Genomic DNA, 13,630 nt, shown 5'->3' on the forward strand with positions numbered 1-13,630 from the left:
GCACACTTCCCCAGTGTGGCAGATTGGGAGGAATCTGGGTGACCCCAGAGGAACCACAGCAGGTAGATAGACAGACAGGTTTTCAGGGCTTCCTGCTCATCAAGGCACCAGGCCCTAACATGAGCTTCAGCCATCCAGTCAAGGGTACTCTGGTCATTCCTAGACTTGGGCCTGCCTGGAACCCAGGCCAAGGCTCCCACATCAGCAAGCACTGGGCTGGAAATATTCCCCACCAAGGGGCCTGGCTGAGCCAAGCCCAGACTCCTTCTCTGAAGGCCTGGCCTCTTCCCCTGCACTGCCACTGCTCCGGCTGCCCCCAGCTCCGTCTCCTCTCTTCCCGCTAAGCAGGGAGCTCCCTGCTGTGCCCACAGTCCTGTCTGTGCTTACCTTGTCTCCCTTAGGTCCTGGTGGGCCACCCGGGTCCCCCTGAGGGCAGAAAGAGGATCAGGTAGAGGCTTCCCGAGGCCTCAAATTATAGTGAGATATGCTCTAGCCCCTTCCCCCAACCAGGACGTCTGGGACTGAGCCTTATCTCCCCACCCCTGCCCAGCAGGAGAAGGGCACGCTGAAGAAAGGATGGCAGGAAGGACAAGGGTACTCACCGGGGTCCCAGGAAGTCCTGCCCCAGGGGGCCCAGGGAGGCCAGGGGGCCCAGGCTCTCCTGCCAGCCCTTCAGGCCCGACAAAGCCAGGGTCTCCCTGGCACAGACGTAAGGCGATCATGAGAGAGCTGTCACCTCAGCCCCACAACCCACTCCCCACCCCACAGACACCCACAACTCACCTTCTGCCCTTTGGGCCCCATGACGCAGATCTCACCTGGCCGGCCCTGTGGGGAGGGAGGATGTAAGAACACCCCAAGGCCAGGTACCCCTGAGGCAGCAGCCCACTGCTGGGACCAGTCCATACCCACCTACCCAAGCTCACCACCCCTCCCCAAAGCCAGACTCCAACCCAGCACCCGAAGGTCATCAAATGTCAACCTCAGGGCACTAGAGGTCGGGGCATCTTAGGCTGGGAGTAGGAAGCCTGGACTCAGGCCCTTTTACACCCGCTCCTTGCTACGCCTGCTGAGGCACAGCCCTCCCCGCCCTGGGCCTCTGTTCTGTCTGAGGGAAGGACGCAGTTTGGATTCCAGCCTTTCAAGATCACATGCTGAGGGAAGTGGGGGTGTGGTAGGGACAGGTCCCAAGCACCATACATCTCGGCCTGGCTTTCCCGGCGAGCCCTTGATGCCTCCGTCTCCCTTCTCGCCTTTCTGGCCCTAGGGAAGCAAGAGGCAAAGCGAGCAGGGTTAGGGACAGGGGCTGGAGGGACCGCGGCAGCTCCATCTCAGGGAGACGCAGCTGTTTTCTAGGCCCCTAGCCTCTGCCTCTCTTGAGATGAAAGGGCTTCAGTCACTACAGGAGGGTAGGCAACAGGAGGAACTTCCAATCCACCGCCACTCACTCAGGGAGTCTGTGCCATTTCCCTCTAGGTTTGGTGGGAATATGGACGAGGCAGGGTGCTTGGGGGGATGGAAGGTGCTGCCGGCTCTGTGCCCAATGACCCCATCCTCTTAGGAGACTTCAGATACCTCCCTCCTCGTGTGTGCAGGGCCCACAGACCTCCCTGGCGCCCGCCCCTCCAAATCCAGGCCCCTTACCTTCTGGCCTGTGGAGCCTGGGGGTCCTGAGGGTCCCTGAGGTAAGAAGGGGACCCAGAAGGAGGGATGAGGACAGGAGAGCGAGACCGGGCCGGGACCCCCCTGCCCCTGCCCTATCCCTGGTCCCACACTCACCAAGGCTCCTGACTCCCCCTTCTCTCCCTTCAGGCCTTCTGCACACTGGACAAGAAGACAAGGTGTTGAGAGGGGCCCAGGGCTACGCCATGGGCTGCCAAGGGTACAGGCCATTACACTGAGGCTGACCCAACATTGGCCCTGAAGCAAGACTCGCCTCCAGGTCTTACCTGAAGTGGGGCATCTGGAGAGATTCGGACACAGTCATTGCCCTGCAGGGAGGGAACAAGGGATCAGGGTGGGGCCCTCTTTTGAGGACAGGCCCAGGAATCCCAGTCTCAGGTGCTCTGAGAAAATAGAGGTTTCCATACATACACTAACCCCTAGAAAGACCCTGGCGGTCAACCCCCAGTGGGGCCAGGCTGTAGGTTTCTGGCTGAAATGATGGGATAGTGCCTCATACCCCAGCCCACCCCCAGGCCACAGCTGGGAAAGGTCCTGCAGCGGGCATGGCTGGGGCACTTACCCGGGCTCCCTTCTCTCCCTTGGGGCCAGATGGGCCAGGCAGGCCCCGTTCCCCTTTCCCTCCCTGTGGAGGAGACCAAAAAGGGAGCTGGGACCACGGAGGGCACATGGGAACCTCGAGGAAGCTCTCCCCGATCTGGTCTCCACCCTCCACCACACATGGGTGCACAGATGAGCACTGCCCTGCCCCAAGCCCCCGCCACTCCGGCAGCATATGGATTCCATACACCTCACCCACATGCCCCTCCTACCCCAAAAGGCTGTATGTTTTTTACTGGAAAAAAGTTGATATACAATAGTATATTGGTTTCAGTGAACATAGTGACTCGATAGTGCAGATCGTTGCCTCGGGAAGTGAAGTTACCCCATTACCATACTAAGATATTACAATATTATTGGTTATATCTTACATGTCATACTTCTATTTCTATGGCTAATATATCTTATAATTTATAGTGTGCACCTCCTTATCCCCTCCACCTATTTCACCCATCCCCAACCCTCCCCAAAAGGCTATATTTCACAAATCTGTAGTCTCACCTACAGGGTACTTCCCTCACACACCAACACAAGCACGCTACCTCACATGCTGCACACCCAGGGACACATGGACACATGTGCATGGGCACATTTGTGGAGTGGCAGAAACCTATGATGGTGAGTGTCAGACTATCTGAGTTCAAATCCTACCCCCACCACTTACTGGCCTGTAACTCAGGGCAAGTCATATGACCTCTCTGAGCCTCAGTTTCTTCATCACTGAAATGGGATTCCTGTCCGCAGCTACCTCAAGGGGTTGTGGTAAGGAAGAAATTGGGTGTGGTGGGTGAAGTGCCCAGCACAGAGCACTCAGTCAGCACTACATGAAGGTGGGCCCAAGAATAAAACTATCTCCACCGGCACAAGCCCACCACCTCACCTGTGCACCTGTGCCGCCAACCCCATCTGCATCCCGGCAGGCCCACAGGTACATGGGCGAGCTCCCCGCGCTACAGTGGGCTACACACGTGCAAAGCTGCGTCCCAGAGATGTGTGTAACCACTCCCACACACAATCACTCCAACATACCCAGTAACACATCTGGGCACAGTGGGGCCTCAGTTTTCATGAAGCAAAATGATAGTGCCCACCCCTCAGGATGCGGAGGGTGTGGAGGAAGGTAAGAGATGTGTACATGTGTGGTCCTAGGCCTGATGCACAGTAGGGCCTTAGAAAAGGGCAGTTCTTAGCATCCTTACGCACACACCCACCCCTACTCCCTCCAAGACACACACACCCCTAATCACCCTCCCCACACTCATACAAGCTCCGGGAACACACAGCCATGATATAAACACACAGCCATGGGTCACATGCTGTGGGATGGGCTGGGCCCACCGAAGAGGGCAGGAGTGTCCTGTTCTCCACTTGAGGCTCACCTTGGGGCCAGAGGGACCAATTGTGACCTGGGGGGACAGAGAAGAGAGCATTATACCTCAGGGAGGGAGAGTAAACTGGGGCACAGAGAGGGTAAGTGATTTAGCCAGGGTCACACAGCATGGTGACAGGACCAACAGCCTGAATCCCAGCGCCTGCTCTGCCTCACAGTCCAACAAACCTGCTTTGCATCCTCATGCTGTCAGACTTGTGGAAGGGTCTGACCTGCCTTACGTAACCTGCCTGGCTTCGGATAGCTCCACCCCCCAGTTGTTAGGATTCCTGATCGCTCGGTTGCCATGGTAACCCCTGCACATCTGGGGACCACCAGCCTTACCAGATTTGGTAGGGGGTTGGATAGGAAGAGGGGCAGGCAGCTGAGGGGTATTTTCCAATGTTCCCCAAGACCAGGGGTTTGGAGCTGAGGGGACTCAGGGTTGTACCCTTTGTGGACCAATGTGGAATGTCAAGTCAGAATGTCAGGTGGTGGGAACGTGGTACTGGTGCTGCCCACAGGAGAAGCTAAGTTGGGTACCGGCTGGGCTTGCACTGAGCTCCTGTCCCTTGTCCTTCTGGACCCCTGGAGGGAGGGCTGGGCCAGGGCCAGCTAGGGACACATAGGAGGTGAGGTTCTGAGCCAACAAGTGCCTTGGGGGCCGGCCAGCCCTTCCCCTTCTCTAGGGACCCAAGATAATTCAGGAAGCCTCCCCGTAGAGCAGGCCTGAGTCCCTGTGGGTGCAAAGCTGGGATCGGCCACCAAGGTCCTGGGCCTGGCAGCCACCACTGCCCCCATTCCACCCTGGACCCTAATACATCGCCCAGATCACAGGGCATGAGGCTTCCTTCCACACAGCCCTGGCTTGGCAGGGATGCAGGTGGGGGTAAGCCCAGCTCTGGCGAATGGACAGGAAGGGAGTGTGAAAGTGCACAAAGACCCCCTTTGTCCTTACTCAGGAAGCTGCCAGGCCAACTTCCAGCCCACCCCCAGCCCCCACCCGCCTCACCCTGCACACCCTCAGTCCACTCACATTGCTCTCCTGGGCACCATGGACACAGGGTGGGCACTGAAAGGGAAGGACAGGCCAGCAGGTCAGTTCTGTTGGCCCAGGACCAGGCCCCTCCACCCTATTCCCTCCACCTCATATATACACCAAGCACACAGAACATCACACATGTCCTGAGTAGATTCTGAAGGAGCAGAAAGATAGGAATCCTATCAAACAAACCCATCAACCCAGAGCCAAGCCATTTCTCCAATGAGGAAACTGAAGCCCAGAGAGGACAGCAATGGGCTCTGGGTCACACAGCATGTAGTAGCAGTAGGAGGCCCAGGATCTGGGGTCCCATGGCCAAGGCCTGGGCCTTCCCCATGGTGCCCGTGACCATTTGCTGCCAAAGTGGTGGGAGTGTCCAAGGCTAACCCCACCCCCAAGCTCCCCCCTTCCCCACCAGCCAAGGAGAGGCAGCAGACAGACAGGGCCCAATGTCAGTTCCCCAAGAATGCTGGGAGCTGTGTCATCATCCTACATCCCACACCCTCAAGGCTCCAGGGCCCCAAAGCCTTGAGCAAAGGGTTTATGCTGGCACCTCCTCATCCAAGCTCTTTCCGCCACTCTACAGGAGGCTCACCTCATTGGCTGCTGTCTCCTGATGGGCCTGGGGAGTCAGAAGGCATGGGGATGGGCAGGGAACAGAGGGGATGATGCACTGTTCCCAGCACCCTTCCCCAAGAACCACCAGGAGTGGGTGCCCCAGCTAGTGCCTGGTGCTATGCCTGTCCCCCCACTCATCCTTCCTTCTCGGAGCTGCCCCCTACACAGCCTAAGCTCTGACCAGGTGAGACGAGAGTGAGGGTAGACTGCCTTATTCAAGGGGTTCACAGAGGGCATAGAGAGCAGTCAGAGGGCGCTGTGGGCTCCTCCCACCCACCACCATCTCTACCTTCGTTACCCTTTCTTCCTTCTGGCTGATTCTTCCAGTCAGCTGGGCATCCACCTGGGCACACAGAACAAAGGGGAACTCTTGAGGAAGGGGAAGTTCTGCAGCTCCACTGGAAAGGGGCACCCAGGCAGGGGCCTAGACCCTAGGTGCCCCATCATCCTGATAGTTGACACCTCCCAGAACATCAAGAACTCAGGCCCCTGGCACCCCCATAAGCCCCGTCCTTTTCCCCCCACCCACGTGATGTCAGAGAAAACAAGACTATGAATCAATGGGATCCTGTGTTCCTGCAGCCAAAGGTTAGGCACGATGCCCAGTGGGCAGGGAGGCTGCCCAACCAGGGGTGGGATCAAGGAGGAATTGGGCTTCCCTGGCACCCTAAAGAACCTGAGAGTGGGCAGGGCATCTGGCCATGGTGCTGGGCATAGCACCGGCGTGGCACTGGCCAGGGCTGGAACCAGGACAGCAAGCAAGCCCCGAGGGAAGCAGTGAGGGCTGGCCTCTGACCCCAGTACCCCTGTCCTGGTGAAACTGCCTTTGGGTGCAGTCCTGGTCTTGCCCCCAGCAGAAGGGGCTGGGGTGGCAGCAGTGAGCATCTGGGGAGTACCAGAATGCAACAGACAGGCAGGCACAGGTCACCTGGTGGGCTGTCTGCCTCCCTGCTTCCTACAGGACTGGTGCCAAGTAGGTAGGCTGCCAGGCTCTCCCTACCCAGGCACAACTGACCCTGTGGCAGACCCTGTGGTCAGCTGCGGGAGAGGTGATCTCACTCATGCCTACCTGTGCCCATGTCTGCCTGCCCTGCCCACCCACCTTGCTGTTTTGAGGCTCCTCCAGGCAGAAGCAGCGGGTATAGACTTTGCCTTCAGTCTGTGGATTGATCTCGATGAGCTCATTGCTCTGGGTGTCCCGGCGGGCCTTGGAGGTCTCTGGGGGACACTGCCCAGCATGGGGAAAGGGCTGGAGTCAGTATAGAGGACAGATCCCCCTCACCCCTTCATGCCTAAGGTCTCTAGGCATCCCCTTCCAGCCCCCCCATCTTCAGCACACTGTGCCCTGGGCAACACCCCAAACCCCTTGCTGTGCTGGGGTTGGGCCACTCACCCCTGCCGGTAAAATCTCACAGCAGCCCTCCTCCAGCACGAGCTCTGGGTCACAGTAGATGTGTGCCTGCTGGAGGTCAAACTGCAGGGGACACACAAGTCAGTTTCATCTCATTTTATCAGATAGTTCTGTGACCTGGCCTCCAGGACAGCCCTGCCCAAGATTCACCCTCAGAGTGTTTCCAGTCTGGCCTGGGACGCCATCAAGGATACAGCTGTCACCAAAAGCAAAACAAAACTGCACGTGGGGGAAAGAGGGAGAGTGGGGAGAAATATTCACTTTGGCCCAGGGGAACAAGGGTGGAGAAGGTTCCAGTCGAGCTGGGCCTTTATTCCACAGATGGGCATGCGCAGAAAAGCATTCCAGGTGGCTGGCAGCAGCACAGGCAAGGGCAGAGGAGTGGAAGCACTAGGTGAGGTGGACGACTAGGCTGGACCTGACCAGAGCAGAGCTGCCTGGAGATGTAAAGGAAGACGAGACTGTAGACGTTTATAGGGATCAGACCATGAAAGGCCTTGAATGCCAGGTAAACATGTCCAGGCTACATCTGGAGGATGATTGGGAACCACGAGAGGATTCTGAGCAAGGGAAGGACCTGGTCAGATCCAGATTCCGGGGAGCTTTCAGGGTCCCAGAAGGTAGGAGCTGAGGCCACGGCCCAACCTAGCACCCACCGAGACGGGTTTGCCCTGCTCAGCATCCAAGCCCAGGAAGACATGGCCCACAGGCCGCATGGGTCGCCGGGGCCCCAGGGGCTGGGAAGAAGCTGAGGTGCAGTCCATGTGCACAGAGGCCACGCGTTCAGCCACACTTAACACCAGCTTGTGCCAACGCAGGTCGAAGAGCTGGGGCACCAGGAAGATGCAGGACACAAAGTCACCATCTTGGCCCCGGGCCCGGAACTCCAGGCTCCGATCTTGGCTATTGACTTCCAGGGAGATCTGTGTGGAGTTGGGAAAGGAGCAGAATAGAAAATTAGAGCCCCAGAGCCACAGCATGGCAAAGTTAAGCACTTTCAAGGTCACTTCACAGGAGGGGAAATTGAGGCAAGGCAAGGGAAGAAAGGTGGCTGGTGTCACAGAGCAGTATTCCTGAGAGAATGGGATACATGCAGGTGGGGTGGGCACCAGATGGAACAAGCAGTCATACACAGGGACAGAAGCTGGGCTGAACTGGCACTGCTCGACTGCCCGGGAGCAATGGGTTTGGAAGAGGGGGCCAGGCTCACCTGTGGATACCCATCTCCATCGGTCACTTGAAACAAGTACCACGTGTTCTGGCGGGTGTGTTTCTTCAGCAATAGTGTGAGCACCAGAGCAAACTCATTGGGGAGGCCCTGAGGGAACACCCGCCTGTGGGTGGAGCAGAGAGGGCACCCTGAGACTCAGGTGAGAGCCCCGTGTTGCCCGCCCTGAGCCCTCAGGACTGCTGAGCCCACACCAGACAGCCACCGGCCCATGCCTCCACACTGACACACACACACACACACACACATCTATTCATTCCACAGCCATGTACTGAGTGCCTACCATGTGCCAGGTGTGGGTCTGGCTACTGGGGCTAACAGTGGTGAAAACATAGCAAAGGTGCTTGCCCCCATGAGCCTGCAAGACTGAGCGGGGTGGACTGGGAAGTAAAACCCTAAACAAAGAATCCCCAGAATGCCTAGTTCGCTAGTTCATTACAATTGTGGTAAATGCTTTGAAGGAATCCAGGATGCCCTGGAATCCAGAATAACCAGGACTGGAGTAGGAGGAGAGATGCTGAAAAAAGATTGAAAGAGTTCAGCATGACAGGAGCAACAGGGAAGAGGAGCATTTGGGGAGGTAAGCTGAAGAGGGAAGCGGAGGCCACACCTGCCAGGTACTTGTGGGTGTTTGGATTTCACACATGTGGGTGCTTGTGCACATGTGCACGCACATGCACACACACACACAACTCTTGTCAAGTTCCCACCTCCACCCTGGGGTCTTCACAGTGCCTAAAAGCTATAGGCCTGGGGAGGAGCGAGTCTGTATTCCCTACTCTGGACCTTCAGCCAAACCCTACCTTGGGGCTGCCTTCACCCTTGCCTTCCTGTCCTGGCTGCCCTGGGAGCCAGGAGGATCCAGTGTGCAGATGGGAAGCCTAAGGCCCAGGGACTGAGGCCCGGCCCAAGGCCACTGCGAGCCAGAAGAGGGAGGGACAGAGGGTGAGCCTGCCAGGTACCTCCTCTCTGTTCACACTGTAAGTCCCCAAAGTGGAGACCAGGCCAACTCCCAGCAAGGGGTGGGATAAAATGACCTACAGGTACACCTCCAGAGTGGCTGGGGACTGTGGCTGAGGCAAGTGTGGATCCCCAGTGGTCACCCTCGGGCCTTTACCGTGTGGGCTGGCTGAGTGGGGCTGCCCCCAGTCTCAGGATGAGAGGCCCCTTGGGGTTGCGGATCTTCTTGATGGCAGATGTCTTCATAAGGCTGAGTCGGCGGATGAGATTGAAGCCTTTGGGGGTGACATCAGATGAAGAGCTCAGTTGGGCAGGTGAGGAGGGGCACAGTCACCCCAGGAAGATGGTGGTAGGGGGAATAGCAGGATGAGATGGGCACTCACCAGTCACATTGGTTGATAAGTGGCTTCTGTGTTCCAACTTGAGTCCTTCTTGCTGTGAAGGTGGGCATTGCTCACCTAGAAAAGAGTTGGCAGTGGGGCACTGAGTGGCTCCAGCCGAGGGAGCTGTACAGCCAGGCACTCGGGGAGCCTGGGGAGGAGCGAGTCTGCATTCCCCACTGTGGACCTTCAGCCAGACCCTGCCTTGGGGCTGCCTTCGCCCTTGCCTTCCTGTCCTGGCTGCCCTGGGAGCCAGGAGGATCTCCAGTGTGCAGATGGGAAGCCTAAGGCCCAGGGACTGAGGCCCGGCCCAAGGTCACTGAGTTCACAGCAGAGCAGGACCAGAATTCCTAGAACCCAGACCCTCAAGACCCTGAGGCAAGGGCCATGCCAGCAAGAGAGAAAAAGGGAAAAAACTGGGTAGCCCTAGAGCTCAGATGGGGTGGGGAGCTGTGTATACATGTGCTCCCTCCATGATATACACCTAAGTGGGGGGCAGAGGAGCACATCAGGCATAAGGAAATGTCAGGTTCACGCACATTTATATTATATACAAGTGCATGTGCATGTCTGCACATGTGTGGGTTATGAATGCCCATGCCACCAGGGTTGCCTTGTGAGGCTGGTACATGTGTTCTCAGCAAGTGATGTTCCCCTTCCCACATCCAGGCAAAGAGCCCAGTCACAAGTCAGAGCTGCCAGAATGACTTTTCAACTCGTTAACCACCTTAAGAAACAGTGAGAAGAGACTGAGGGCATGAGGGGACCACAAGCTCGAGGAAACCACTACAACCCTGGGGCTCCAGACAGGGTAGATTAAGGGGGTAAAGGCTTGTGGAGAAGGGGAGGGCTTAATTCAGGTCTCTAAAACCTTGAAGGGACAGGTGGGCAGTCACAGGCCTGCCTCCTCCTGGGGCTGATAGAGCAGAAGTGTAGGAAGAGGTGCTACAAGAGGAGAGACAGAGGCCAGCCGCAAAACGGCCTTCCCATCAATGCAGACGGGGTAGCTGGGACAAGACAGTGACTACAGGTCCTACAAGCTGGGCACTGGACTCCCTGGCTGCCTAACTGGAGGAAGGAATCCTGGATCTCTAGGCCCAGTGAACCCATTGGAGTCTCCCTCCCCCAGGTCTGGCCAGAAAGACTATCACTGTCTTCAGCATCGGCTGCAGCAGTGGGTGACTCACCCCTTGGCAATGGACCCGGATTCCTTACAGATGTTGAAATTCTCTGCCCAACCCCCAGGGGACCCGGTAAGGGAGAGAGCAAGGCACACACACACACATGCAGAAACACATATGTACACACACACCACAGGCAGTCACATGAAGCCCCAGTGCACATCCCTCTCACATCTGCACCTTGGTATTTCAGCTTCCTTCAGCTAGATTTGGGTTCTAGGAGTTCTATTTCTGCTCGACTGGGCGGCTGAGCTGCTGAGCCCAGAGGGCACCCAGCAGGGCAGGGCAAGTTGCCCGGTCAACTTCCTCTGGCTTTGGGCCCTGGAAAGCTGCACCCTCTGTCCCATCCAGCGTCTGGGCCTTGAGGCAGGCCCTTTATCCAGGATCCAGGGCCAGCCGGGGAGGAGGAGGAGCACGTGGGCCAGAGGATGGAATCCATACCATGAAAAGGACTGGAGAGGCCTGGGCCTCTTTCAGACTGCATCTCCTTCTGCAGGGAGAGCTTACCACCTGCAGCCCTACTGCACCAGCCCTACCAGCACTTGGCATGCAGGACAGGTTTATGTATTAGGGGTAGGGGTTGTTTTCTCACACACACAGACACAGGAATATGTACAGAAGCACATAGAGACTCTGAGATGCAAACAGAGAGGCTCAAAGACACACGAACTCGCAGGCACAAACACGCACACTCTAACTCGCCTTGCATAGGCTCAGGTGGGCAAACACCTCAGGCCGCCCTGAGCCCAGCCCCAGACTCTCCTATAAATGCCTGTATGACACAGGCACACAGTGATATATATGCATAGGCACCCCAGGGAGTCAGTCACAGGTTTATGGTACCCCGATCTTCATGTGTCATCTCACCTGTATCTGCCCCATGACTGCAGGTGACCCAGAGACTGAGCAGCCACAAGCCAGGAGCCCAAGATGCCCACATCCTTGTCCAGAGAAGACGGCCACAGCCGCAGCACCTGAAAACCATCAAAACCGGGAAGGTAGATTCCTGAGCTGACACAGCACAGTTCCACACACGGGCAAGCAGAAGCCAGCCCATGGGGCCCAGGCAGTGGTTCTGGGGTGGCAGGAGTTCTGGCCAGGCATCAGTCCCACTCACAGGCCCAACCACACGCCTTGGGTTAGGATTTGGGCTAGGGTGATATTCAAAATATTTAACCTCTAGTATGGCACAGAGGAGAATGCTGGCTGGGGCATTGAAGCAGGATCCAGGCGGCCTCTGACTGTGCCTGTGGGTAGTTATTGGACTGAGGAGAGATCAGAGGGCCCTGGAAAGCCAGGTCAATTGAGATAGAGAGGAGACTTGAGGCAGAGGCTATTTACCAAGACATTCGGAAGTATTTCAATATTTTACCAGCTAGTCTGGTGCCTGGTAGCTGCACCTAGCTCAGCCAGGCAGCCTGCCAGGCACCCACAAGGTCAGGGGCTAACGACTGGGCTGAGTCTCCTGGCAGGCATCACAGGGCTGTGTGTGGGCTAAGGAAGCTCCCCTCATCGGGATAGTGGGTGGGAGTGCAGGTCACCAGGCTCAGGACCTTGTTGCCAACCTCACCTGCTGATGGATGCTCATCTTTTAGTTTTATTAAACCCTGATGGATGGGCCCAGATAAATCAATACAGGCTCAGCAAGCAGCCAGCAGAGCCATATATCATCCAGCCTCCCCTGGGATGGGCAGCTCAAATGCACACACACAGAGTCATGCATGTGTCAGCATGACATGCACAGATATACAGGCACATATATATACAGACTCATTCATGCCAGTGTGTGCATATAAACCTACCTGAACACAGTCATGCTCACAGAGAGACACTTGTTCACTGTTACACGCAGACAGCAGTGGGCACACACACACACACACACGTGCACACAGCCAGCCTATGACTACCCCACTAGAAAGCCCTCCTGTCAGGAAGTTCTTACGCAAGTCTGACCTCATTCCCTCCAATTGTAATGGAATCATATTTCCCCTCCCTCAGTCCTCGACAGGGAATGAGTGTAGGAAGGACCCCCTCGCCTCAATATACTTGGCAGTAGGATACCCAATCCCTGTTCTCCTGGGGCAAAACTAGTCATCCCCCAATTCATTCCCCATCCTAGTGGTAGGTAAGCCCCATCTCTCAGACCCTCCCCTGGCCTCCCCGTCCTGCCTGTCAATGAAAGGGCTGCCAACTGTGGGAGGCATGTGCATGCATGTGGAGGAGTGAACACTGATGTGCTACATGTCCCCTTCCCGATCCTGGTCTCTGGCAGCCAGAGCAGGGGCCTACAGCGATGGAAGGAGAGAAGCTTCCAAAGCGATGATCCCAACCCAATACAAAGGCACAGATTTGAAGGCAGGGAGAGTCAGAACTGGGATGAAGGTTAGGGCTCATCCATTATAGAGAAGGAGACTGAGGTCCAGAGGGAATGCCACTTGCTCTAGGTCACACAGCAAGTCCGGGACAGAGGGGCTCTTCAGCCCAGAGCCCCAAGACCACCCGCTCCATCCTCACTTACCTTGGTTGGGGATCCCCAACCTCCCTGAGTAGTTCAGGCAGCCAAAGGCGGCCAGCCACAGGGAGCAGGACCCAGGTTCCTCAGGCCCACTGGGAAGCCCTTGGTCACTTCTGGCCAGCCGAGGGTCCCCAGCGTCCCAGGTCCTGAGCTCTGGGGGCTGATTGCTGCCCCGAGAGCGCGCCTGCCGGGTACTGCCGCCCACTCCGGCGGGGAAGAGGGGGCGGATCCAGGGGGCTGGGGACTTGCCAGAGCCGCTAATGGAACACAGCTGGACCCGCCCGCCAGGCAGGAGGAGGGAGAGAGGGCCGGAGGGGGCTGCAGAGGCGGCAGAGGCGGTGGGACACCCAGTCCCACTCGGGGCCTGGCGGGGCTCCCAGGCCCGCCCCTCCTACTTCCCCGCCAGGTGAGCTAAGCGAGCGCGGGAGGCAGGGCCCTGCGTGCCCAGAGCTGTCCTGAAAGGGGGCTCCAGCGACCGGCAGCTGCCGGTGTGTGAGGAGGGGGAGTCCGGCCCTTTAAGAGCCAGGCCTGGACCTTGAAAAGCCTCCCCGCGCCACCCCTTTTCCCCTCCCTGGCTGGGCCTCCAGAAGGCTGGGGTGGGGGGAATGGAGACCCTCCTCCCCAGGCCCCCTGCACCCGTGAC

At 57.5% G+C, this 13,630-nt stretch overlaps 1 protein-coding gene across 8 annotated transcripts in view; it reads right to left on the reverse strand.

Annotated features, from left to right (window-relative positions):
• COL16A1 (collagen type XVI alpha 1 chain) overlaps window positions 1–13,192 on the reverse strand; it is a 49,833-nt gene extending 36,641 nt beyond the window's left edge. For 3 of the 8 annotated variants that reach the window (XM_073233553.1, XM_073233552.1, XM_073233550.1), the window contains exons 1-20: window positions 12,991–13,189; window positions 11,340–11,446; window positions 9,295–9,369; window positions 9,069–9,186; window positions 7,934–8,057; window positions 7,380–7,646; window positions 6,706–6,786; window positions 6,415–6,540; window positions 5,602–5,655; window positions 5,290–5,316; window positions 4,689–4,724; window positions 3,663–3,689; window positions 2,246–2,308; window positions 1,950–1,991; window positions 1,780–1,824; window positions 1,645–1,680; window positions 1,201–1,263; window positions 784–828; window positions 603–698; window positions 388–426 (exon numbers count right to left, since the gene is read on the reverse strand). In XM_073233553.1, the coding sequence (XP_073089654.1) occupies window positions 388–426; window positions 603–698; window positions 784–828; window positions 1,201–1,263; window positions 1,645–1,680; window positions 1,780–1,824; window positions 1,950–1,991; window positions 2,246–2,308; window positions 3,663–3,689; window positions 4,689–4,724; window positions 5,290–5,316; window positions 5,602–5,655; window positions 6,415–6,540; window positions 6,706–6,786; window positions 7,380–7,646; window positions 7,934–8,057; window positions 9,069–9,186; window positions 9,295–9,369; window positions 11,340–11,412 (1,437 nt within the window). In that variant the 5' untranslated portion in view covers window positions 11,413–11,446; window positions 12,991–13,189. Of the gene's footprint in view, window positions 1–387; window positions 427–602; window positions 699–783; window positions 829–1,200; window positions 1,264–1,644; window positions 1,681–1,779; window positions 1,825–1,949; window positions 1,992–2,245; window positions 2,309–3,662; window positions 3,690–4,688; window positions 4,725–5,289; window positions 5,317–5,601; window positions 5,656–6,414; window positions 6,541–6,705; window positions 6,787–7,379; window positions 7,647–7,933; window positions 8,058–9,068; window positions 9,187–9,294; window positions 9,370–11,339; window positions 11,447–12,990 lie in introns of all 8 variants that reach the window. The other 5 variants (XM_073233551.1, XM_073233547.1, XM_073233548.1 and 2 more) reach the window with 4 other exon arrangements.
• Between the last annotated feature and the right edge of the window lie 438 nt (window positions 13,193–13,630).

This window comes from Manis javanica, chromosome 4 (genome assembly GCF_040802235.1).
Source record: "Manis javanica isolate MJ-LG chromosome 4, MJ_LKY, whole genome shotgun sequence".
NCBI lineage: Eukaryota > Metazoa > Chordata > Mammalia > Pholidota > Manidae > Manis > Manis javanica.